Source organism: Canis lupus, chromosome 3, assembly GCF_011100685.1.
Source record: "Canis lupus familiaris isolate Mischka breed German Shepherd chromosome 3, alternate assembly UU_Cfam_GSD_1.0, whole genome shotgun sequence".
In the NCBI taxonomy this organism is placed as follows: domain Eukaryota; kingdom Metazoa; phylum Chordata; class Mammalia; order Carnivora; family Canidae; genus Canis; species Canis lupus.
This window is the reverse complement of record NC_049224.1, coordinates 60,287,002-60,313,856: the sequence shown is the minus strand read 5'-3', so window position 1 is coordinate 60,313,856 and position 26,855 is coordinate 60,287,002. Positions and strand designations below refer to the sequence as shown.

The 26,855-nt window shown below is 45.1% G+C and overlaps 1 protein-coding gene across 10 annotated transcripts in view; it reads left to right on the top strand.

Moving 5' to 3' along the window:
- Positions 1–26,855, top strand: part of AFAP1 (actin filament associated protein 1) — a 142,606-nt gene that overhangs the window by 44,698 nt on the left and 71,053 nt on the right. For 7 of the 10 annotated variants that reach the window (XM_038533101.1, XM_038533102.1, XM_038533097.1 and 4 more), the window contains 2 exons: positions 13,352–13,480; positions 14,907–15,004. In XM_038533101.1, coding sequence (XP_038389029.1) covers positions 13,354–13,480; positions 14,907–15,004 — 225 coding nt within the window. In that variant the 5' untranslated portion in view covers positions 13,352–13,353. Of the gene's footprint in view, positions 1–9,252; positions 9,441–13,351; positions 13,481–14,906; positions 15,005–26,855 lie in introns of all 10 variants that reach the window. The other 3 variants (XM_038533100.1, XM_038533098.1, XM_038533099.1) reach the window with 1 other exon arrangement.

Here is a 26,855-nt window from a genome sequence, read left to right as displayed (position 1 = left end):
CTGTCCTCCACAGCCATGTGGGCTCTGAGTCCCTCCTGACTGGCAGGCTCAGCAGTAGCCCGTGGTGGTTTGAATGAGACCCCATTTACAAGTTCAGTCTGCCTTTCTCTCCCTTTTTGTTTGTTTTTATTCCTTCCTTTGATTAGAAGAAGAACCTCGTCATGAATAAAGATGTAGTGCAGCTTTATGGTAATGAGGAGCGCTCATTCCCTGCAGCTTTCTAATTCTCTGTGCCTTGATTTAGAAACCCTGCTCTCTTCCTTATAAAAACAGAATTAGCCCTAGATGTGCCAAGCCAGTCCAGTGCTCTTATCCTCTGTCTGTTGTTGAGTGACAAAATCTTTTCTTAAAATCCCATTTACCTAGATTTCCTCAATTGCACTCGTCTGGCATTATCAGATACAACATACAGTGTCTCCTGTATAATTTGACTTTGCCTTGACTATGTAGGGTTTTCTCTCTGACCTTGACTGCCCCTAACGTGGTCAGTCTGGGCCCTCAGAGGCCAAGTCCTGCGCCCCCAGAGGCCGAGTCCTGTGAACCCAACAGGATATGTTCATTCCCACTCAGACCAGGTCAAACATCTATCTGATTCCTGTCAATGTACATGGGCTTTGCTGTTTCTGGGATTTCATAAAAATGGGATCATACAGTGCACCTTTTTGTGCTTTTACAAGTTACACGTGTGGGTGGGGCTTTTTTCCTAAGGCTTTTTTTTTTTTTTTTTTTTTTTTTTTTAGAGAGAGAGAGAGTGCAGAGCAAGAGCAAGTGGGTGAGTGAGACAGAGAGCATGAGCAGAGGGAGGGACAGAGGCAGAAGCAGACTTCCCCGCCCCCAACCCGCCAGCTGAGCAGGGAGCCCAACTCGGGGCTCAATCCCAGGACCTGGGATCATGACCTGAGCCAAAGGCAGACACTTCACCGACTGAGACCCCAGGTGCCCCAGATGGTTTGTTTCTTTTTATTGTGATGAAATATTCCGTTGTGTGAGTACATCCCTGTATTTGCTAATGGTCATTTAGGTTGTGTGCAGTTTTTGGCTGTTACAAGTGAAGCTGTCAACGTGTTTGTGCAGGCACACGCAGTAATTTCTTCTGGGTAATACCTGAAAGTGCCATGACTGGACCACATACTTAAATGTACATTTCACTTTGCAAAAAACTGTCAGACTGTTCTCTGAGGTGCCTGGTGCCACTGAGGCTCCCCCCAGGAAGGTAGGAGGGCACCACTTGCTTGTGGTGTTATCAGCCTTTTATCTCTGGTTCGTTGTACTGTAGGTAGAGGCGTATCTCATCATGATTTCTATTTGACCCTGATGACTAATGATCTCAGCATGACTGTATGTGCTTCTTGGCCATTTGTGTCTTTTCCTGTGTGCAAAACATCGGACTCCTTTGTTTTTGTTTGTTGTCGTTGGGTCGTTTGTGAGTTCTCAGTATTCACTGTATTGGTAAGTGCTTTGTCAGACATATGTATCGCAAATATTTTCCTAGTGATTTCTTTCAAAAAGCCCAATTTATTAATTTTTAAATTTCATGTTAGTACTTTGTGCTATCCTAAGAAATCTTAGGCTACTCCAAAGTCATAAATAATTGCTCCCACATTTTCTTCTAGATGTTTTATAGTCTTTTTATATGCAGGTCTCTGATCCATTTGAATTCATTTTTATATATGGTATGATGCAGGGGGTGAATTTCACTTTTCCCCATACCCAATTGCTCAGCACCCTTTGTTCCAGACTATTCTTTCCCCATTGAGGTGCCTTGGCACCTTTGTCAAAATTCAGTCGACCATTGTGTGGGGGTTTATTTCTGGATTCTGGTCTGTTTCACTATCCATCCTAATGCCAGTACCACATGGGATTGGTTGTTGTGGCCTTGTAGTAAGTCTTGAAGTGAGGTGAGGTTCCCCAACATTGCCTTTTCTCTCCCCGTGCATCTATTCTTGTTTGTTTCATTTTCATTTATTTTAGAATCAGCCTTTTTTTTTTTTTTCCTTTTGCACAAAACACTGCTGGGATCTTGATTGGGATTGTGTTGAGTCTCTAAAATAATTTGGAAGGGGGTCCGATTACTGTATTAACAGTATAGAATCTTCCAATCTGTGAATATGGTATCTCTCCTTTTATTTGGGTCTTCATTACATTTTTTCAGCAACATTTCTATTTATTTATTTAAAAAATTTTTTTTTCAGCAACATTTCATAGGTGTCAGTGTCTAGGCCTTCACATATTTTGTTAAACTTAGTAGGTATTTCATGTATTTTAATGCCACTTACAAATGGGACTAGTTTTTCTTTTCTTTCACTTTTCAATTGTTCCTTGCTGGTAAGAAGCTGATTATTTTATAGAAAAATTGGTAGGAGAGTCCAGACAGGGCATCCGCTCTTCCCTTAGTTGGTCTGGGAAGGGTTTGCAGAGGGAGGTGGCACTTGGTTTTATACACAGAGGTTGGTAGAGAAGTTGAGCGCTAGGGTAGACATATTTCAGGACACACGAGCCAAGCTAGAGGCAGGAACACAGGAATATTTTGAAAAGAATGAGTAGTAGATGGATCGGGTGGCATAGAAACACAGAGAGGCGAGGTGTGGAAGGTGGTGCATCTTAAGACGCTGGGGCTATACCCACAGGGTTTGCCGCTGGACACGGCTATACTCCACTCAGGGGGCGCCTGGGAGCTTTTATGAGCAGAGGACATGGAGCCATTCTTATTCATTCATTCATTCATTCATTTATAAATTATATGATATACTTGAAACTAATATATTATTTAATATTACACATATAGCAGATATTGTACCCCAATAAATTAAAACATTGCAATAAAATTTATCACTTTAACCATTTTTAAATGTAGAATTCAGTGGCATTAAGCAGATTCACACTTTGTGCATCACTACCCTCCATGTCCAGAGCCTTCCCAGTCTATGGATCTGACTGCCCTAAAAACCTTGTCTAAGTGGAATTCTACAATATTTGTCCTTTAGTCCCTGGTGGCTCATTTCACTTAGCATAGTACCATCCACATTACAGTATGTATCAGGATTTTAATCCTTTTCAAGGCTGAATAATATACTGTCATATGAGTGGACCACACTTTATCTGTTCATCCATTGATGGACACCTGGGTGGCTTCCACTTTCTAACCATTGTGAATACAGAACCATTCTTTATCCCCCCACCCCCTTTTCCAACATTTCAAATTCCAGTTTTACAGAACCAGTCTTAAGGGTAGAGAATCTCAGAATGAAGTAGGGATTTGGAGCTAGAAAATTTGAAATAAAATTGTTGGCTAGGGATCCCTGGGTGGCGCAGCGGTTTAGCGCCTGCCTTTGGCCCAGGGCGCGATCCTGGAGACCCGGGATTGAATTCCACATCGGGCTCCCGGTGCATGGAGCCTGCTTCTCCCTCTGCCTATGTCTCTGCCTCTCTCTCTCTCTCTGTGTGACTATCATAAATAAATAAAAATTAAAAAAAATTGTTGGCTAGATGCTTAAGAGTCCATCCCCTTTTCTGGCTGTTTTTATTTACTTGCATTCTATTTGCTTGTGTTTCTACCTTAAATGTAAGAGATCATGTTTATTTTACCTATTATTGTATACCCCATGCTTAGGTACCCAAGTATCTGTGCACTGAGGTTGTTTTTAGCAAATATTTAAAATCTAAGACAGTGAACAGAGCGCAGATTTGCATTTCCTTTTCCATCCTCCTATGGCTGCCCAGCATGTCTTTTCCTGTGGCAGCCTCACAACACCAGTTTCTCCTGAATGCTACTGTCAGAATCACCTTTGCAGAAACGAGATCCACGAATGCCATGTTCTCTGAAAACCTTCTGCAACTCTCCCTTTCACAGATGAATGTTTATCTGCTATTTGAGATCACAAACCTTTGGAAGTGGGGCTTGCTTTTAATTTTGACTTGCTTTTAATTTTGCATCTTGAACACAGTTGTTGTTTTACAACTCAGTCCTGAATTAAATTGAACTGGCGTAAATGGAATAGAAACACTATGCTCTCAATATCATACTGAAGACATTGTTAGCAACCGGCTTGATTTGTATCCATGATCTCTCCTACCAGCTTAGGCATGAAGCTTCAGGAGCCAGGAAGTCAGGTCACCCACATTATTATGATTATAAAAGACATCGCCAGATCTAGGTTTTGTTCTGCTTTTGCTTTCTACAAAATAATAGAAGGCTGTTTCCTTTAGGGCTTGGTTTTCTATCCATGCATTAATCTGACATTTATGAATCATGATGATTTTCAGAAGGAAGATGTTCTGCGAATTTTTACATTCATTCCTCTGGGGGCTTTTTGTTGGCTCTCTATAATCCAGAAAGGAAGATTCTCAGGACTTAGAATATGCATATATATGCGTACTCTTGTAGAAATGCAGGCTTTCCTTTGGGATATTGATAAATCTTTCAAAGATCTAGTCTGTGCTGGAACTAGCTGTGACTGTCATAGGTTCAGACCCTGGAGAGTGACAAGTAGAAACTTTATTTATTTTAACTTGTCAGAGTCAAATTAAACTAACCTTAATGGAATGCCCCTAAAGTTCCAGGCTTTTATTTACAGCCTTCTTTGGATCTGCGGCCGTCTTGCGAGGCACATAACTGTTATTATCTCTGCGGTGTAGACAGGGCATGGGGAGTCAAAGAAGTTTGGTGGCTTGTGCTCAGAGCCCTCCATCCGGTCATCCAAATCATGGTCATTGGAGTTCTGAGGAATTTTAGATGTGGTCTAGCTGAGGGAAACTTTCCAACCAGACAGCGTCTACAGCTATGCTGCTTTTCCTGAGATTTCTCAGTCCAACCTCGCGGCAGCCCGTTCAGATGATCTGCAGGGGCCTGTGGAAATATTTGCAAGAGTCTGCATGAAGAGCCCTAACTGTAACCCTATAAGGGAAAATATGCAAGCGCCGTGCTTGACCGTCAGCCCCTTTCCCAGTGCCACACAAGTTCTGTCTGTCCTGAGCGCACCCCAGATGTCCTCCTCAGCATCTCTGCTGACAGAGAAGGGCCCTGGCCAGACAGCCATCAACCTGGCCGAGACGGTAGTGACCTTATTAGAATCATTCTTCTGCCACTTTTGATATGGGTGTTCTAAGAATATCACAGAAGACACAGTTGCTATGAGAGGACAGTCTGGGGTATTTTGCTCTGCTACTTTCTCTTCCAAACAAATCTCAGGAATGTTGCCTGTTAGACGTAGAAACAAAAGAGAGAATGCATTCAGCAAACACTGTGCGTGCAGGTTGAGTCCTGGCTCCCGAACCTGGCGCCGTGCTGGACGCCCTAGGCACAGAGCAGAGGCAGGGGTCCCGACCCCCGATGTCCGCTGCCTGCTGGGGTGCATGGCCACAATTACCATAATGCCAGCACAACCCAAGGGCTGTGATGGAGGCAGGCCTGCCTGGTGGTGACGCAGCTGCCTCCCGGGGCGGGCAGGTAAGAGGCAGCCAAGAAGGAGAGGTGTGGTGGTGGGTGTGTGTCGGGGTGAGCCAGGCGCACAGGGCAGCAGCATGTGCCACATTCCCTGGGCTATAGCAAGCCTGATGCATGTGCGAAGGCATGCCATCAGTGTGAAGCACAGTGTGGGGAGCAGACAGGTGAGTCTGGAAAAATAAGCAGGGGCTAGTTAAGATTCTGATACATGTGGTTTAGAAACTGCTTCCCCACTGGAGCCTCAAATCCAGCACAGTGGTCCTGAGGGAGGGAGAGCAGGGGGCTCTGATGGGACCAGCTCCCCAGCTGTGTAGCACCTAGCCTCTGGAGACAGCTGCAAGAGATGTGTGCGGGCCAGGCGGCAGGTGTGCCCCTCCCATGAGGCCCCAGTGCACTTCCTGTGTGAACCCGGTGTGGGTGGGGGGCCCTGTGAGCTGCACAGTGCAGCCCACCCTAGCCAGTGTTCTCCTGTTAAGTCTGATTTTGAGTCCTCATGAGAAAATCTTTTACCACACCGAGGTTATAAAATAATTCACCTTCTATTTCTTCGAGGACTTGAATGGTTTCATTTTTTTTCTTTTTTTAAAAAAATATTTTGATTCCCAAATATCTTTGGAGTTTTTTCTGTCATATGGTGGAAGTGTTTATTTAAACTTACCTTTTTTCTTTCCCCAAATGGCCACCATGTCTTTAAAAAGACCTTACAAGGTCTTTTACCCATTGGGTTGAACACACTGCCTTTAGCAGATGCCATATATCCAAATGTGTACGGGCCTATTTGTTGACTTTCTATTCTGTAGTTGATCCAACTGGGAATTTATGTGACAGTATCACACCTTTAAAAAAAAAAGATTTTATTTATTTATTTTAGAAAGAAAGAGAGAGAACATACACAGCTGGAGGAGGGGCAGGGAGAGAGAATCCCAAGCAGACTCTGTGCTGAGTGCGGAGCCCAATGTGGGGTTGGATCCAACGCCCTGAGATCATGACCTGATCCGAAATCTAGAGTTGGACACTTAACCAGCTGAGCCACCTAAGCGCCCCTTACCCCTTTTTCATGATACAAACTTTATTACATTCTGATAGAGAATAGGGCTAGTCCCTCTTCATTGTTCTTAAATATCCTTGCATGCTCACTGGTATATTAAATTTATCTGTGAATGTAGAGAGAATTAACATCTTTATGATGTTAAGTTGTCCTCTCTATAGGCAAGGGATACTTTCTGTTTGTTCAGATTTGCTTTGTTGTCTTTAGAAATGTTTTAGGTTTTCCACATGGAAGTTTTGCATATTTCTTTTAAAATTTAAGTGTTTTACCTTTCTAAATTGTGTTTAAATGAGATCTTCTCTTTCATTCTATCTCCTAATATTTATTGTTTGGTATAAAATTAATATGTGAAAAGCAATAGCTTCTACATATTCTACTACTTTATTCAAGTTTTAAAAATTATTTGTAGTCATTTTATCACTGATTATCTTGAGTTTTCTATGTATAATTTCACATCAGCTGCAAACAGAGACCATTTTATTTTTTCTTTCCATTCTTAAGTTACTAATTGCCTGCTCATTTCTGGTTGCATAGGCTAACACTTCCAGTGTAGTGAAGGTGGTAGAGCAAATGGGCCTCCCTGACTTGTCTCTGACCTTACCCAGAATGCCTGAATCCTTTCTCACTGACTAGGATGCTTTTGCTGTGTTTGTTTCTTTCCTAGTGTCTTGGTCCTTTCAGGTTGCTGTAATGAAATACCAAAGACTGGGTGGCTTGTAAAGAATAGAAATGTATTTCTCCTAGTTCTGGAGGCTGGATATCTGAGATCAGGGTTCTAGCATGGACGATTCTGGTGAAGGCCTTCTTCTGGGTCACAGACTGCCTACTTTTCATCCTCGCAGGTGGAAGGGGCAAGAGCATTAATCCCCTTTGTGAAGACTCCGCCCTCATGACTTCATCACCTCCCAAAGGTCCCACTTCCTGATGCCATCCATTGGGCATTATGTTTCAACATAGGAACTTGTGGGGCGGGGGTGGGGGGGACACAGACATTCAGCCTATAATAGTTAGTACCCGTATTTTATCAAGCTAAGAAAGTATATATCAATTCTCATTTATTGACTTTGAAAAAAAAAACGGGAATGATTATTGAAGTTTGTTGAAGACTTTTTCATGATCTGTGGAGACATCTTATGAGATCTATTAATATGATGAATTATATTAGTAGATTTTCTAATGTTAGTCATCCTTGTATTCCTGGGATGAACCTCCTTTGGTCATGGGGTGCTATTAATGTGTTGATTTCTGTTTGCAAATATTTTATTTAGGATTTTTGGATCACTTTTGTACCTACTTCTAAAAAAGAAAGTATTTGAAAATTTTCTGTATCTACCTACTGGAACAATTTGTGTAGTAAGGTTTGGTGTTTAAGTTTTGGTAGAATTCCCCCATAAAACCATCTGGGCCTGGGGCTTTTATTTGTGAGGCTAATTCTTTGACAACTTTCTCTACTTCTTCTGTGGAAAATTTGTCTGCATATACTTTTTATTTTATTTTTAGAAAATATTTTATTCATTCATGAGAGAGACAGAGAGAGAGGCAGAGACATAGGCAGAGGGAGAAGCGGGCTCCCTGTGGGGAGTCCAATGTGGGAGTTGATCCTGGATCCTAGGATCAACCACTGAGCCATCCAGGTGTCCCTACATACACTTTTTAAAACAATTTGGTAAATTATATTCTTTTTGGTGAAATTATGTATTTCACCTGGTTTCAAATGTATTTGCACAGAATTGTACAGAATAGTATTTCATGACTTTTCTTAAGGGAGGATAGATATTTAAGGATGCCAGGGTTGCGAAGTTAAGTGTGTGGGCAATGCTCACTTACTGTACGATGAAATTTTAGGAAGATAAGTATATGCTAATCATAATGTTAATAGCTACGATTTGTTAAATACTTGGCTCTGTATGTAGAGCAGCTCACTTAATCCTCATTATAATATTGAGATGCATAATCAGCATCTCATTTTAAGGATGAAATAATTTGAGGGATTTACTCACCTACCCAACGTCACCGGACTAAGAAGACTCAGAACTGGGATTTGGAGCCAATTTGGATGATGCAAAGGCTGAGCTCCTTCTAAAAAGCAGCGGATGAGGAGGGACCAAGTAGAGGCGTGGACAGAGAGATTCTGGGAAGTAGAGGTCAGGATGGATGGAATGACCACTCCACTCTAGAGGACTGGCAGCCTTTGGAGGGGCAGAGAGGAGAGTTGGCCAGGTGATCAGGGTGGGCTGGCTGGCAGCAGGAGGTGACCCTGGCTGCAGTGGGTTAAGAGCCCCAGAGGCTCACATGGTGAGAAGGGTACATGGGTGCTGGCTAGGGCTGGGTGATATGGCTGGGAGGGAGAGAGCCAGGGGCACTGGAGTATTAGGGCGAAGCAACTGAGATTATGTAAGGGAAGTTGCCCATGTCTAGTTTCTGTGCACCAGGTTAGGACTCAGAAGGGAAGAGCTGCACAGGAGGGGTCTCAGATGAATACATAGCACTGAAAAGATGCCCAGCTGCCCTCGTGGTAGTCTGGAGACAGTGACTGTGGCTGAGGATGCAAACAGCACTGGGCCACCTGCACGTCACTGAAGTCTGCAGACTGAGGAGAATGTGGACACGGCAACGAGTGTTTTCTGTCACCTGTGACACCTCGAGTGACGTGAATCTATGAACTGTTCCTTACCTTTTCTGACAAAACAGCAGGGAGTTATGGGTAGTGAACTGTGTCTTCCTAGGGCCAATGATAGCAGGCATTTCTTCTTGCTTGCAGGATTTGCTCTCAAAGAGTGATTTGGTTTCCTGAGAAACTGCAGGTGGACCCTGGGTGCTCTGTCCTTGCCCTTGGAGGAGGCGTGTGAGGAAGACTGTTCCGTGCAGACCAGGGCACTCCAGCCTTGCAGTCAGGCTACCTGGCTCTGGGTTTGGGCCTTTTTGCCAAATCCTGTGTGGCCTCAGCAGGTAGGTCACTTTCCTTCTCTGGCACCAGCTTCTTCCCATGTGAAGTAAAGGCACTGGACCCCACAGGCCCTTCTAGCTCTCAGATTCTGTGATCTAGGCATTAAGGTGAATAACATTCCTTTAAAGTGGTTTCTCGGTCCCACAAACAATAGCCCGCTTCTTTTATGTTGTTGAAAATAAACTGCCAAACTTGAGTCAGAGGTTTACTCTAAAAAGTGGAGGGGTTGATTGCAGAGGAAGCATATTGCCGGACTGGATTATCTGTCTGCCATGCTGTCTAGCCTTTATTCATATTTTCCCTTTCACGTAGGACTGTAGAAGACACTGACCATGTAGGAAGAACAGAGTCACTTGATTCAGTGCAAAAATCCTTTTGCTAGGCAGAAAGCAATTCTGCTTTTCAGATGCATAGACTCTGTCCTGAAATACCTCCAGGTGATTTCCCTGTTGCCTTGGGAATCATAAACTCTGGAGCCAGATCTTTTGGGTGGTGTGGGCATTTGGGAATTTTTTTTTTTTCCTGGAAGTTAGTGATGTACACCTGTGTCCTGATCCCAGTCTATGTTAGGTGACCACCATTCTGCCCAGAGCAGGAGAGCAGGTGTGAGGGTTAGGGGCTCGAACAAAGTGGTTCTTGGGTGGATGTGTCTCTGCTTTGCTTCCTGACCTGGATCAGGTTCTTCACCTTTCTTCATTTCATCTCCACCATCTGCAATATTTCAAAGATAACATGATTGTGAGGATCGAGAAATAAAATGACCCTGAGAGTACTCTATATGGTAGAATAGAACTAGTTGTTATCCTGGACGCAAAGCTCTTTGGCCTGTATTCCACATGCACAAATGGGAGTGTGGAGCAGACCGTGCCCAGGGTGAGTCTCCAATTCTCTGAGTCTTCTTTTCTTCATCAGGTTGAGGGAGTTGGGTGAATTATCTACAGTTGTAAGATGCTGTTTTTTAATATAAGAACCACTAGTAAAATAGCTACGTAAGGTAAAATTTGAGCAGTGACCTTATAGGATGTGATTGTGTAGAGAGAGCCTGTTCCATGTCATGGGAAAGAGGTTATTTGAGTATAAACACTGAGGAACATAACCTCCTAAGAGGAATGGACACCCTCATCCATCACGAGCGAAATGTACAGTGTGATGATATAAAAAACAGAGGCGCGAAAACTAAGCAGACTTGCTTCTGACTCCCATCCGCCTCTTACTTTGAACAATGTGACCTTGGGCAAGAACATAACCTTTCTCAGTCTTAATTTGTCCATCTGTAGAATGGTGAAAATAAATGCTGTCTCAGGGGTAGCATTTGTGTGATGATCCCGTCATAATGTGTATGAAGCACTTTGAGCGTATTACCTGGCACATGGTCAGCACTTGATGGCAGCTCTAAGTCTCTATGCGACATCTTTAAGGACAGATGATACTTTGTGGGGGAAGGGAGAATAGACTAATCTGTATCATAATGAGGACTTGGGCTGGGGTAGCAGATGAGGTCAGGGGCACGTGTGAGTCTTTTGTGACCCTGGGGAAGCAGGAGGGAACAAGTGTTGGGCAGTGGAAAAGTGGGATATCAGGAGTAAGCCCTGGGTGGCATGTGGAGAAGGGCACTCAGGATACATCTCTGAAAACCCAAGCTGAATCCTTGGATGCTGGATTGCTTTGCCTGTCCTACAAGAGCTGGCTCAGAGCTGGAAAGAAAGAGTGGCAGTACCAAAGAGCACAGGACAAAATGTGGGCTCCTTCTGCTGTCTGGGCATTATGCAGACTTGGGTCATATGGTGCCACCCCCTCATAGGTATACGTATTCCAGGTTCTGTTGGACACTACTTAGACTTACAGGAAAGGCATGATCATATTAAGAATTTTAGACTGAAAATTGGATATGCGAAGTTCTTGTTCCTTCCTTGCCTTGGTGGCATGTTTGTTATGGGAAGTCGTGCCCCTTCCTTCAACATGCATTTGCTGAGTGTGTGAGCATCAGAAGGAACCAATGATGTACAGGACACTGCCCCTGCACACCAGGGTGGGCAGTCCAGTATGAGGTAGATGGCTCGGTATGTGATTATAATACTCTATAGGGCACCATGGAGGCTCTGGCGAAGTGAATCACCCTCCTAATTTTTTCTAGCATATGTGTTCTTAATCTCATTTGAGCATGTTATTGCTCTTAGAAAAATGTGGCATCTCACCGGGCCGGGGTCATCTCAGAAAGCAGTCATGGAATGAATATCATGAAATAGTCAAAGCAGGGCCTCTGGAGTCAGATCTGCATTCAGATTCTCACTGCTGTGATCTCACTATGTGGCTACGAGCAGATTATTTGCTGCAGAGACTTAGCCATGTGTTTGCCTAGTAGCCTTTAGCGACTCCTCTGAGCCTCTCTTTGTTTAGCTATAAACTGGGCATGATAACACCATCTAACCCATTGAGGTCTCTGGGAGCAAAGTGAACTCACACTTGTCCAGGGATGAGCAAGCACAGTGCGTGTCTGTCTCTTCTTCTCTCCTCACCTGGTCTCCAGCATCTGAGCATGAATCACAGATAGCTTTGTCTACATTAGAATATCTCTGCTTCTTTTGTACATTAGATGGATCTTTGCCCATGTGTGATTTTGTGACATCGCTGGTCAGAGTTGTGTGGATCGCCTAAATGGTGACATATTGTATTCCAGATCAAAAAAGCCCTTTTGGTCACCGTCTGTCCCAGTCTGATTAGGAAAGTTGAGAAGCTTTTGTACTCATGGTAGTGGGGACAAGCATTTGAGATTCTCACTTCTACTTGGAGGCTCAAGTTTTATTGTTGGCTACCAATGCTGTCGTTTACTCTCGCGTGGCGGCAAGTTCACTTTGTTCCCTGTTGGGAAGATGTTGGTCATATGCTCAGTCTGTGTCCTTGTCGTTTGTGTGTCACTTCTTTTTTGGTGCTGCACAAGGAAAGCAGCTTAGTGTGACTTATACCTCAAATGGTACACATTTGCTTTTCCTGACAGTTGTCCTTCAGATGGCAGGAGAGTGGCCACTTGCATGCTTCCCATCTCATCACACAGGATACCAAAAAGGTGCATTCTTCAGGGCTGAGATTTAATAAAAGCAATGATTAGTACCGCTCAATCAAAGACAGTTTTAAGTACAGTGACATTTTCATTTTTACTGCAAGTGTGTGGTAAGGAATGCAGTGACCGATATTTAGCCTGGTGTCCCTGCTTTGATTTGTGCTAAGAGGCTGGCAGTATAAGGCCCTTTGCCTTTGCAGCATTGACAGAAAAAGGAGAATAATGCTTCAGTATTTTGAAAACAGTTGGGCCTCCTGCATGCCCTAAAAAGGGTGTCAGGGTCCCTGAAATGTTCACACCATGATTTTTAAATTGCAGACACTAGCCTCATAGTTGGGTCTTGAGTCTGCCGTGATCCTAGAAGGAAAAGATATGGTCAGGAGTCCCCACCCAACTCCTCTTTGGCATCTGGCGTCTTTGTCGTAACTGCACAAACATGCTCACTGCCTTCCTGGGGATGGATCCAGCCCTGCAAAGGCAGACTTGGGTGTTGAGTTTCTGAAACCACGTCCTGGTGGTTATTTGAAAACTATTTGGTGTTTTAAGCTCCCATCTCCTTCTCAACATTGAAATTTAATATCATGCAATTGACACCATGATGATGTCAGGCTTTTGGGTCATGACTCCATCTGTTGGCAGCATGGCTTTAGAGCTTCTCCTAGATGAAAATTACTGCCTCAGAGCAAAAGTGAAGGAGCAGAAGGCAGTGCATGAATTTTAGTTGACCTGGCTTCAGCAAACTTGCTCTTCATGCTGAAATACTGCATCCAATCAAGCTAAAATGAAATGCATTTATACTGTGGCGTTTGCACATCACTGGCTCTAACAGTGCCCTTCCCTCTCTTTTGTTGGCAGCAATGGAAGAGTTAATAGTTGAACTCCGTCTCTTTCTTGAACTCCTGGACCATGAATATCTAACATCAACTGTTAGAGAGAAAAAGGCAGTTATCACCGACATCCTGTTGAGGATACAGTCATCTAAAGGTGCGTCTGCCCTTTCTTCCCCCAGTCCCGTTTTGTCTCTAAAGCACCCTTAATCCACCACTTTTCTAAAACACTGTTCATTTGCTCATTAACGTCTTTATTCATCACGCTGTCACTGGAGGCCTCCCGCTGTGCCAGGTGCTGGCAGTCTCCAGGCCTGGGAAGGCAGAGCCCTCAAGGAGCTGATGGAATAGTGAGTGACCGCACTCCACTTACTTCATCTCTGTCTGCTCCCTTCATCCTCCTCCCTGGAGGGATGTAGTGGGGGTCGGATGAGATGATGTGAAATGCCTCCACACAGTGCCTTGCTATGCAGTAAACGTGCAGTCCCTCCCTACAACCATCACCTTTTCCTGTTGCCATCATCAGTAGAGGTGGCCCTCCTCCCTGGCCTCACACCCTCTGCGTATTCCCTTCACTTGGTCCTTCCCCACTGCCTGTCTGGATGCACCACAGCATCTAGGCCTCTGACCTCAGGAGCTGCTATTGGCTTTCCCTGATGCCCTTTGCTCTTCCTCTGCCCGACGTGTGTTCCAACCCTCTCTCTCTGTCCCTGCTTCACTCTGCACGTGCCTTCCAATGCGTTCCAACTCACTTCTCCTCCCCTGCGCTCCTTCATTAGCCCGAAGCCCATCTGCTGATTGCTTTTAGTGATAGAATTCCCATGTGTGCCTTTTCTTTCTTTCCTTCTTTACCACTCCCAGTTCTCTGCCAGAGTTTTCCACTGTACTTCTTGCGGTCAGGGCGCTGTCTCTTCATAGCCCTTTACCTGCCTGTGCCTCATGCATGACCCAGGACAGGCAAATGCCGTTGAGCGGTTGTTCCTGTGGGTCTTTCCAGAGGGGTTCTGGCATGGAAATAGTCCTGCGCCCAGATTAAAGCTGGTTCCTTCCTCTTTCCTGCCTTTGTGGGCGCAGTGCTCATCACATTTACCAAGTTACTTGTGTATAAACCTAACTTCCCAACTTGAACACGGGTGCACCCAGGGCCCAAGCTTAAGCCAGCCAGGACATGCATGGCACCTGTGTCTCCCAGTATTTGACTGTAAGAGGGCACCAAATACAGACTCACTGCTTCCCAGATCTGCGCCTGCCCCTTAGTCCCCGTGGGTAAGTACTGACCTGAGCGGAAGTTTAGGCAGAGCACCTTACCTTTGCGAGGCCATGTGGCATGGGAGGAATGCAGGGTTTAGTGCCAGCTCCATCATTTTCACCTGCTAATGTTTCTGTTAGTTCTGTAACCTCTTTTTTTCTCTCTCAGCTGTAGGTTCTCCACCTGGAGAAGAATAACAGGATTGTTGTATAAGCTTAAAGAAAACAGATATTTGCAAAGCATTCAAGATGGGGCTGAGACAGTGGTGGCTGCTAATGGCACCATCCACACCCTCCTCATCATCCATTTCTGTGGTTTTGGTTGCTGCTTACAGGTTTCGAAGTGAAGGATCATGCTCAGAAGCAAGAGACCCCCAATAGCCTGCCGGCTCCTCCCCAGATGCCTTTGCCTGAGATCCCCCAGCCATGGCTGGTAAGTGCAGGGTCCTACACAGCAGAGCCACTGGGCCTCTGGGCCCCTTGGGGCTCTGGGCAGGTGATAATAGCCCAGATCTGGAGGAAGAGAGGCCTCACCTTGCTAGAGACTCTCCTGTGAGTGGGTTTTTAGGACTGCTGATAATTGTCAAGCGGTAGGCTGTACATGTAGCTTCCCTTGGGAGGCTGGTGTCCCCTTGACAATTGCTGGAGCCACAGGGCCATGGGAATCTGTTCTTAAGTCAGGTTTCTTTCTTTCCTTCTTTCTTCTTTCTTTCTTTCTTTTTTCTTTCTTTCTTTTCTTTCTTCTTTCTTTCTTTCTTTTCTTTCTTTCTTTCTTTCTTTCTTTCTTTCTTTCTTTCTTTCTTTCTTTCTTTCTTTTCAGTCAGAGGCTTTAGCAGGCATGACAATGGCAGTAGAGCCTGGGGTCTTGACCCTTTCTCTGGGCTAACTCTGGCTTAGTCTGCAACTTTAATATTCAGTCATATGCTTCTTCTGGAATAAAACATAGGTACACATTCCAGGAATGCGTATTTTATGTGATGTTATGCATTCAGAATGTGTTTGGGAATTTCTGCCACCTTTGTAGTCTTGGGATGCTCACCTGTGTCATTTAGTTTTTTCTGCCTTTTGCTGTTGGCTAATTTGCTTACTCAGGAAAATTTGACTTTCATTCAAAATTAGAGCAAACTCAGTGACTCGACAGTTCTTTTTGTAATGTTTGCTTTCTATGTGATTTATTCCTTCATCTCACCACCAGGACAAGGACTGCAGGAGAGCAAGGCTATGTCCCAATTATCTCCAGCTCTGCCTGCACCTCAGCACAGTGGCTGGCGTCCAGTAGACACCCGTTAATTACTGTGTTAGAGGGGGACGGAGGGCATTAGCACTTATTGGGTCCCCACCATGTATCACACATCACACTTGTTACTTTTTCACTCGTAATTTCATTTAATCCTCTCAGTTTGAACTCGGAGAGCCCCTACATGTGAAGAGTATGCATACATCATTTCCAGACAAGGAACCTTAGATCAGTGAATATATGTGATTTGTTCAAGCTCATACAGTAGGCAGGAAAAGGCAAACTTTGTAGCAGGTTCTTTGGATTCAAATGCAGTGTTTTCTCAGCACTAGGGCTTTGGTGGTGTGGCTGCAAAGCCAAGGCAGGCACACCTCACAGATCAGAGAAAATTGTGTCGGGAACTGGAAGCCTGCTTCCGAACTGGGGTCTAGGAAGGCATCAGGACACAGAGTGCTGCGTACCTCTAGCACCCTTACTGTCAGGTACATGTATGACCGTGCACAGTAACCATAGCATCGCTGCTGCAAATGCTAATGTTCCTGAAAGGCTATGATAGTGGTGCCCATGTGATGGGATAATCTTGAATACCTCCAGTGCTTAGAGCAGGTGCCTTGCAGATCTGTGCCTTGGGCAAGAGCTGGCTGCTACTATATAGAGCACTGCTTCCCCAGCTTTCACATTCTGTGAATCCCTAGGGATCTTGTAAAAATGAACCTTTTGATCCACTAGGTCTGCATGGGGCCTTAGGTGCTGCGTTTTCATTAAGATCACTATAGAAAATTGGGGGGAAAACTCTAAAAATAAATAAAAGTCATCTATGTTTCCTTCTTCCTGGGAGAGCCGCCAACTTCTTTCACCTGTGCTGAGTCGGGGCAGGGGCCCAGGGGCCTCAAGTCCGAATCGAGATGTGCTGTGAATGCCACATGTATGCTGGGTTGCAAGGCTTGGGATGAGGAAAAGGATGTGAACATCTCCTTAGTAATTATCACATTGCTAGCATGATGAGTTACTGAGTTAGAGAAGACACATATAATAATAAAATCAATTTCATTTATTTCTGTGGCCATTAGGAAAATTTAAATTACCTGTGTGGCTCACTATTTCTCTGTTTTAAATTGCACGTATAGTTTGCACTGTTTGTCTGTTGTTTTATACATTTAATCTTGCCATAACTGAGAGCCTATTGAATGAATGATTTTTATATGCTGTTTTTATCTTTTTAATACCATATGTTAGCTATTTCTCCCTTTTTATAAACTTTTTAATTATTTTCCTTTTTTTAAAATTCATTCTGTTTGTTGTAGAAACTGTGACTTAATTGGCTTTCATTTTTCCTGTGTCCTTTGGTTTTTTTTTTTTTTTTTTTTTTTTTTTTTTTTTTTTTAGATATAATGCAAAAGTGTGGGCCAGAAGTGTTTGTCCACACTTAATCCTCATAAACGTCATTTGTTTGAAAGAGAAAGAGAAAGAACTGTATAGGGATCCCTGGGTGGCGCAGCGGTTTAGCGCCTGCCTTTGGCCCAGGACGCGTTCCTGGAGATCTGGGATCGGATCCCACGTCAGGCTCCCGGTGCATGGAGCCTGCTTCTCCCTCTGCCTGTGTCTCTGCCTCTCTCTCTCTCACTGTGTGCCTATCATAAATAAATAAAAATTAAAAAAAAAAAAGATTTAAAAGAACTGTATAAGTGGGTAGCAGTTCATTCATTTCTGGGCCGTTTTTTTTTTTTTTTTTAAGATTTTATTTATTAGAGAGAGAGAGCAAGCACACGAGAAGCAGTGAGGGTGGGGGCAGAGGCCGAGGGAGAGTGAGAAGCAGAATCCCTGCTGAACAGGGACCCAGTGCAGGGCTGTATCCCAGGACCCTGAGATCGTGACCTGATCCGAAGGCAGATGCTTTACTGACTGAGCCATCCAAGAGACTCTCTTTTCTGAGTTTTATTTTTTGGCTCACCCATGCTTTCCCTCCTAAGTTTGTCTGAAGCCTGAGCCTGCCCACCATCTCAGGGCACTGCATCCCATAGTTCAGATCAGGAAAGGGGTTTCCAGGCTGCAAACATCTGGGGGCAGCCACCAGAGCAGGAGGTTTCTGTGAACATGGACCCTCCAGTGCTGTGTGAAGTGCCATCCATGTATCCGATCTGGACGGAGACACATGTCTCATGCGGTCCAGGTCAGATGGAGGGACTGACACTTTCAATGCCAATTTCAGATGAGGCATGCTCATCAAATAGCCAATGTTTTCCACCATTTTTTAAAAAAGATTTTGTTATTTATTCACGAGAGACACAGGGAGAGAGAGGCAGAGACACAAGCAGAGGGAGAAGCAAGCTCCATGCAGGGAGCTAGACATGGGACTTGATCCTGGGTCTGCAGGATCATGGCCTGGGCCGAAGGCAGCACTAAACTGCTGAGCCACCAGGGCTGCCCTTTCCACCATTTTTGACCACTGAATAGTCAATCCATTTCCATCGATTTTTCCTCAAATACAGTTTGCTGTTTACTCACTTATTTGTTCTCTCTCTCTTGCGCTCTCTCACTCTCTCTCTCTCTCTCGTCCTTGTCTCTCCCTCTGCCTGGCTTGTGCTCCATCCCTGCCTTTGGCTGCAATGTGATAGATTATTCTAAGGAACATGAGAAACTCTCTTACTGATGGTACTTGGTTAGCCAAAAGTGTTGGTTAAAGTGAGAATTTCTAAAAAATGTGTGCATAGGTACTAAACATTTTAAGTTTAAACAAATAATTTTGGGGTAGGAGTCTGACCAATAGGTAATTTCTCCCTACTGGTGTGCCTAACACATGGGTATCCAAGGAGCTTTTCTGTCCCTGAAGCCCCTGGGATTTTGATGTGGGGCTAGTAGCTGTGTTCCTTAAGAATGGGGCTTTGCACCGAATTCTGCTTGTCTTTCCTGCATAACCTATACCTGTGGCAGTTAGTGATTTCCAGTTTTTGTTTCCTTAAAGTAGAGTAAAATGTAGACACTCATGAGCCAGCCTGAGCTTGGACCTCCTGGAGCTTCAAGTGCTATGCTGTTCTTTCCTAGTTGACATGCCCACCCCAATTGGATGGTTTTCTTTTCTTCCTTTGTGGTTTGTCTTGACCAAGGCTTTCTTTCTTTTCTTTTCTTTCTTTTCTTTTCTTTTCTTTTCTTTTCTTTTCTTTTCTTTTCTTTTCTTTTCTTTTCTTTCTTTTCTTTCTTTTCTTTTCTTTTTTCTTTTCTTTCTTTTCTTTTCTTTTTTCTTTTCTTTTTTTCTTTTCTTTTTTTTCTTTTCTTTCTTTTCTTTTTTTAAGATTTTATTTATTTATTTGAGAGAGAGAGAGCATGAGCAAGGGGAGGGGCAGAGAGGGAAGGAGAAGTAGATTCCCTGCTGAGTAGGGAGCTCGACACGGAACTCTACCCAGGACCCCAAGATCATGACCTGAGCTAAAAGCAGACATTTAACTGACTGAGCCACCCTGGCGCCACTCTTTTTTCTTAAAAAAAAAAATTATTTTTAAGTAATTTTTACACTCAACGTGGGGCTTGAACTCATGACCCCGAGATGAAGAATCACATGCTGTACTGACTGAGCCAGCCAGGCGCCCCTTGACTGAAGCTTTCTATAGAGAATCATCTCAGAGTTACCACCTCTCCTTTTGCACTCATTATTTATTTATGTAATAGCTAATCAAATTAACATAAGTAACTATAGTCATAAATATACACATTTACAGAGCCAAGCTGACCCTTGGCCACAACTGCACAGCTCAGTTGAGAGGACTCTTTGTATGGGACATTCTGGAGGGAAGCCTGTCGATGACTATGAATGTTTAACATTTAACAGACATACGTCAGGGCATTTTGCAGAGTGCATGAAGAATATCTGTCACTTCAGCAAATCAGGGAAGCAGAAACTGGTTAAGATGGCTCTACTGATAGTTTTCTGAACTGATAGTTTCTGATAGTTTTCAGTGAATTCATAATTCAGTGAATTTATTATATCAGCAAGGCGATATATTCGGTATATTCACTTTGCAGCTGGTGAATTGGCTTGTGACAAGTTGACTTTTAGGAAAATTAGTGTGTGCTGGGCCAGAGATGGAATGTCCAGGTGGCTGTGCCACAGGTTAGGACGTACAAAGGAAGACATGGGCAGCCTGGAGCTGGGCACACAACTCTGTGTGCTGGGCAATAGGATTTGGGCAGGGATCTGCCAGTGAAACTGCCATGCCGCAGGGGCCAATCATGAGGGGCCTGTGGGAATTACCATCAACATCACTAAGGATGGTTGAAGGATGTGTTTCAGTATAAGATTTATGGTACTCTCACCAGGCAGTCTCCATTCGAGCCACTCTTCCTTTGTTATCTCTTCTGTGGCATGTGATAAAAAGAGGGCTGCCTCTTATCACATGGATTTGTATTTCAGACTCTAGAGGATGAGTTATCTTTGACCTTCTTCCCTTTTAATGCCCAGTGGGGTTTCATGCAACTACCACTAACCTTCCCCTGCCATTCCTCTTCCCCAGGGGATCCCTAAGATTTGTTAGTCTTGCATAACTGAGACATTACACTCACTGATCTAACAGCAGGGCCTCATTTCAACATTCTTTTTTTTTAATAGATTTTATTTATTCATGAGAGGCACAGAGAGAGAGAGAGGCAGAGACACAGGCAGAGGGAGAATCAGGCTCCATGCAGGGAGCCCAATGTGGGACTCGATCCCGGGTCTCCAGGACCATGCCCTGGGCTGAAGGTGGTGCTAAACTGCTGAGCCACCCGGGCTGCCCTAACATTCTTTCAATTAAACTAAATGTTCACCTGTTGGAGACAGTGTTTGTTTCAAGGTTCTTTGTGTACCTTGCGTTGTGCAGTGGAAAATGAGGACGGCTTGACAAGGCCGGAGAGCACTTCCAAAAGTCAACCTTGTAACGCTGATGATGCTTCCACACAAAGGGAACATTGGAGCATTTTTTCTCTGTTTGGGCCTGGGGGTAAACATGGTGACAGCCGAGGGTATCCCATGAGACCTGCTGACCCTTTAGCGTGGCCAACAGAGCTTTGCAAGGGCTTGTGAGAGTGTGGGGCTGTGTGTTGCATGTGTGTTCAGAACTTCTCCTAAATCCTCGAAATCACAAGCATGGTATGCAACATGTTTGACAGTCTGGTTGAGCTCCTTTGCTTTCCAACAGGAGACTGGAGTAGGCCAAGATATGCATTTGTTTAAAAAAGCTTGTCTGGGAAGAGGTTTGTTTTGTTTCACACCGAGAGTGTGCAGCTACCCAACGGCTGTATTCCGTGTGCAGCAAGGGTGTGGGGCATGTGTGATAAGTGGCTGCCTCCCTTGGAAACGGATCCCACCAGTTGGACGTTGTTGCAGGCCAAGCTCATGCTCGAGTAGTCATTCCCCAGGGGGCCAGATCCCTATGGCACCCATCGTCCTCTTTTCTCCCCTTCTCAGAACAGCACTGAGCCCAGACCAGGGGCTCTCAGATCTTTACAGCTGAGAGAAAAGAGCAAGGTGGACCCCTCCTGAGACTCTACATTTGTATGCTATCCAATCAAGCCATTTAGAAATATTTTTATTCAATAATTTAGTAGCAGGGTGTCTTTATATGGTGTCTGGATGGGGTATGGGAAAGCAACTAAGTCTTTGATATCTTAGGGCCAGAGTTTATGTAAATGTGATCACTTATTATGTCAGCAAATAATCATGAAGGATCTTTTATAATTGGGTTAAAATATTCATAACATAAGCTATATGATTTTAACCACTGTTAAATGTTGAGTTGGGTGGCAGTAAGTGCTTTTAGAGTGCTGTGCGGTCACACCCACCCTTCATCGCCAGAACTTTTCCGTCTTCCCCAACTGAAACTCTGTCCCCATGAACACTCTCCCTTCCCCACCCAGCCCCCACTCTGCTTCCTCCCTCTGTCCCCAGAACTGTAAGCATGCTGTCCCAGCTCTCCCCATCTTGCCTGCTGCCTGCACTTAGGCCTCCTAAAAGCACTTTCACAGTGACTTTGTTCTATCTGACAGATGAGATTATGAGGCTCTTTGAGATTATTTGACAAAATTAAGTATTTTTCCAGTTGCATAATGGAGACAAAAGTCCAAGATTTAAAACAAGAAAACCGTTTGTTTCCTGGTGAAATCTGATGTGGTCCTTTGAGCGAACATGAATCACTTGTCTTTCTGAGGAGTTGAGTCTCATATGTAATTCCTGTGGCATCTTTTAAAAGTTTAATCTGTGGCTGCCCTCCAGATACGTATCCTGTTTACACTCCCATTGGGCTGTTGACCTTCCCTGTGGATGCCTTCCTGCTGGTGGAGGCTGGGAAGATGACCCGGTCCAGCCCCATGGGGCTTCCAGTCTTTGCCTGCCTGCATGAAGCCAGAGGAAGCTTCCCAGCATGGTCCGATGCCTGCTGCGTGCTCATGTGCTACGTGGAATGCAAGTTCAATAGTGAGCAGAACAGAACAGGGTGTCATTTGGATAAAAACTTTTATTTTGCTAGGAAAAGTACTCAGAATCATGCTGTTACGATCAAGCCCCTTTTGCAGCTGAGGCTGTAAAATTCTGTTACCCACTCCCCAGGTGTGCTCAGCAGTGTGGACACCTTCATACAGATGCCCTGCCTCATAGGAGATTTAGATTCCCGCATGGGTGCCCTTCATGCTTCTAAAGTACTTGTGTTGCTTGTGGCACAGAACTAGACCTTGGACTCTGATTTTCTTAGTTCAGATTCTGTTATTCTTAATGGAATTTAATCACTGTAACAGTCTGGATGCCCACCATGTAGACAGAATTCGAGTCAGAAAGGGATTCCAGATTCTAGGCTGATAGTTTGCTCTGCTAGATCCAGGCTCTTATCAGTTTATTGGGGTTTCTGGTGCAGAGGCTGAGTAATGGACTGGGGAGGAGGGGAAAGTGGTGGGGGAGCAGTGGAGGGACAGAGAAGGAGCCATGAGGAGCACAGGGCATGAGGAATGTCTGCTTTTCTGATGAGAAGGAGAGAATGGCAATAGATGATATGAATGCACTGTGGTTGGACCAGTGGGTTCAACGAGCTGTTTGGCTCCTTCCTATGGCAGGTACAATGGGCACTGCAGCAGGTGCAACTGGCCTGGCAGCAGGGGCAGTAGGAGCTGCAGCAGCAGGCACAGCAGCAGGGTGCAGCAGGCATAGCAAAAAGGCACAGCAGCAGGCACAGCAGCAGGCGCAGCAGCAGGGGCAGCGGGAGGGACAGCAGCAGGTGCAACTGGCACAACAGCAGGTGCAGCACCAAGTACAGTAGATGCAGCAGCAGGCACCACAGCAGGTGCAACTAGCCCCACAGCAGGGGCAGTAGGGGGTGCAGCAGCAGGCACAGCAGCAAGGTGCAGCAGGCATAGCAAAAAGGCACAGCAGCAGGCACAGCAGCAGGCGCAGCAGCAGGGACGGGAGGGACAGCAGCAGGTGCTGTAGGATACGGTCATGACATAGAACCGCAGTGTGTACTATTCCCCAGCCTCCTAATCAGTACCCAGGCTGCTCGGGTGAACTTTCAGCTCCTCCAGCAGTTAGCTCTGTGCACGTGTGGCCCCCTTGGGGTCTCACCTCCTGGGCCTCAGCTCCCTCATTTGTAAAATCATAATCAAAATGCCTACATATCAGTGTTAATTTCTGGACAGGAGAAGATCTGTATAGAGGATCCCAGAACAGTGATACGTGGCAGACAAATAGTAAGTGGTAGATTTCGTTGTTATATCACTGAAATAATAAACGACAGTTATGTTTCTGCCATACAATTATATAAACGTAACATTTATCGTTATCAGTCGGAAAATAGTTCTTGGCCAGGCTTCTCCTTTAAATTGGCAAAGGCAAATAATAATGGGCTTTTCTTTCCAAAAAGATGGGATTTAAATGATGGCCAAGCAGCCCATAGCTTGTATTCCTAGAAGCTTGGGCTTCTCTTAGTGAGACATGGACCCCAGGAGGAGAAGCTTTCCTTAAGGCAGGTGACAGTCCCTAAACTAGAGAGTAACTTCTGCTGACGTCCTCATCTGTGGAAGAAATGTTTCCACGCATTTGACCTTGCCTGGTTACTGGTGCTGGGCCGTTCCTATCGTTTATTTCTAGAGCACAGCTGAGCCACCAGTAGCCCTTCCTCGGGGAAGACAGGTTCTCACGTTGCTTCTCAAGTCTCCTCAGAGGCTGTGGTGGTTGGAGTGTTTTGTGGGAGACTGTTCAGGAAACAGGGGTGATGGGAGCAGGACGGTGGTCAGGCTCTGCGCGCAGACTGGGTATCTTCTGGAATTGAGGGAGAGTTGCACAACCCAGTGGGGGTGGTGCGACGCTGGTGTGCAGTGTCATTGGTAGAAGGGATGCCTCGGCTCCTGCCCTGCCCAGAGGTGATAACATCAACTCTCACTGAAGTCTTGAGACTGGTCAAGCTGGCATTGTGGCCTGCTGACCTGCCACATGATAAGAACACTGGAGCGAGAATCTCAGACCTGGGATGGATGTCAGAGGCACCCTCATTCACAAGGGAGGACATCAGCGCCCAGAGTTAGGGGGTGTCGCTCGGTCCCAGGTCGGAGCTGGCCCCATATGCAGTGCATGCAGGGAATCAAGCTTTGTCATCTCTGTGCTATACTCTTGCTTCCTGCCCCTCCTCTGGTTTCTCTTGTTTTCCATGATCCCTTTTGGAAATCTGCCTTCCCTCTTTTCTGCTTTTAAAAACTCCTGTTACTGGTGATTTCAGTAAATTCTTACCTATGGGGAAGTATCAGAAGGAAGCATCTCCTCTGAAAGCAATGGTACTAACAGTTTGGGTACGTCTTTTTAGCCTCACCCCCACTTGCCCTTCACAAGTCATAATTCTTCTGCCTAAGGATCTGAAACCCAGAATTTCAAGGGAAATGGTATTCGGGAGTGGAGTGTGGTCCCTTCTAGAGACAGAGGGTGTTCCTCTGTAAGAATTAGTTTTTGAGGGGTATTACTTCAAAGCAAAAATAGTTTAATTTTTTTCTAATTTTAAAAATGATAAATTTTTACACTTTAAAAATGATAAATATTAAGTAGAAGAGCCAAGCCAGAGATATGCATCCACTTGTTAACATTTTGGTGGATGACCTCTTGTCTTTGTACATATGTAAGCCTAAACACATTTCTATCAAGGGCTCATAGTGAACCTGTTTCCTCTCACTTAATGGTGTCTAATGGGGGTTTTCATGCAAATGACTGAAATGCTTAAGCACTGCTCTTTCACTGTGCAGGAATGTGTCCGCACACCTTCTCTCAGTGAAGATTTACATTGTTTTTAGATTTTGCTAAACAGTCATTTATTGAAATGTCTTTGTACATTTTTGCTCACCTGACCATTGACCTCTCGGCCTGTGTTTCCAAAAATAGAATTATAGGATCTAAGGCATACCCGTTGAAAAGCTGTGCCAAACACAGGGTCTGAGAGCCTCCTGGGAAAGCCCAGCAGCTTGGGAGCAAGCTCTTCACCCTGTGCACCTTTGCATTTCTTGTAGCCCAAGGAAGGGGAGTGTGTGCTGTTTCACAAACATTTGTCTGATTCAGCTATTCGTAATGCTTTCCCAGGACATGAATAATTTGACTGTTTCGACATACCAAGGGGAAGTTGAAACACTCTCTGTTTCATGAATAAAGACACTCAGTGAATCGGGCAGCTCTTTTCCAAAAGCAACAAGCAGAGATTTTAACCCGGGCATGGGCTCCTGTTCAGACCTTGCCTGGGGCTGAGCACAGTGTATCAGGTTCTGCTTTAAGCACTGCCTCTTCGGGAGGATATGAAGGAGTTGGGTACCATCCAGGGTACGACCACAGAATGACGACAGTCGAGAAGGCAGCGAGGCGTGCGAGGGGTCAGGGGTTATTTAGTCCAGGGCACAGGCCTAGGGGTGGAGCGGAGATAACTAGGTTCCAGTAGATGGAGAAATTGTGTAAATAAATGACCCTTCATCTGGCAGGAGGAAGGAGCAGGCTGGATGCACACAGGGTGATTAGTCATTCACAAAGGGCTTCTTGGATTCAGAGCTGAGTTGTTTCACTTTCTAGAGAGTTTATATGGGTATAAACCCTTATTTCCTTGGAACAGTGTTCTGCTTGGAAACTTAACTTGGTAGATCTTCAGTTTGGGGTTGCTGTTCTATTCTTTTCTCAGTGATGTCTTTCCAATTTGTTTATAGAATGTAGGTTATGTGAGCTGGTTACAAAAGGAAGAAAGTGAATATGAATATAAAAGGGTGTTTAGTAGACTGACCCGGTGTTAGAGAAGCCAGCTCTGTTATTTACCAGCCCCTGGTTTTGAGGAGGTTGTTAGAGACCTGGAGACTCACTTTCTGTGTCCGTGACGTGTAAGGAAAGGTAGTCTACTATGAAGGATTACCAAGTAATCCTGAGACAGAAGTGCCAGGATAGTGCCAGGCAGGTAGCAGGTATGCTGGCTTTCCCTGTCCATCCCTTCTCACCTTGCAGTTGATGTGAGGGCCAGTGAGTGATAGAAGCATCAAGCTCCTAGGTGTTCATGGGAGGAGGAGAGGTCGGTGTGCACGGGTCATCAGGAACATGTGCGAGGAGAGGAGGGCTTCAGCTGGGGCTTGATGTTTGGACGGTCCTGACAACTCTTCTGTGTCCTCAAGCTTCAAAATCCCAGTGCCTCGGTCCGAGTGTCTGAGAGGACACTGTAATGTGATTGGTTTTTGCCACAAGCAGATTGTCCTTCTCAAGAGAAGTTTCTTTTAGAGAGTAGCTCAGAGGGGATTTCCTTTTATAATTTTTGAAAAGTTTCCCTGGCCCGTGTTGGGAAGATGGTGCGATCATGGGCAAGCCTCGTTCCTTTACGTAGCCACTGCTCACCTGGTGCAACATGGTGATGAGCACCAGTGAATCTGGACAGTTGCCATGCCCCCGGGCCCCCGTGCAGTGGTATGGGTCCTGGGGGGTGTGGGAGGGCCAGCGCTGGGGGGACAGACCTCCACCTCTGCCCTGGGGAGGGTCCAAGAGAGGGCTATAAGCTAGCCCCTGCCCCAGAAGAAGGGTGTGCCAGGGCACTCA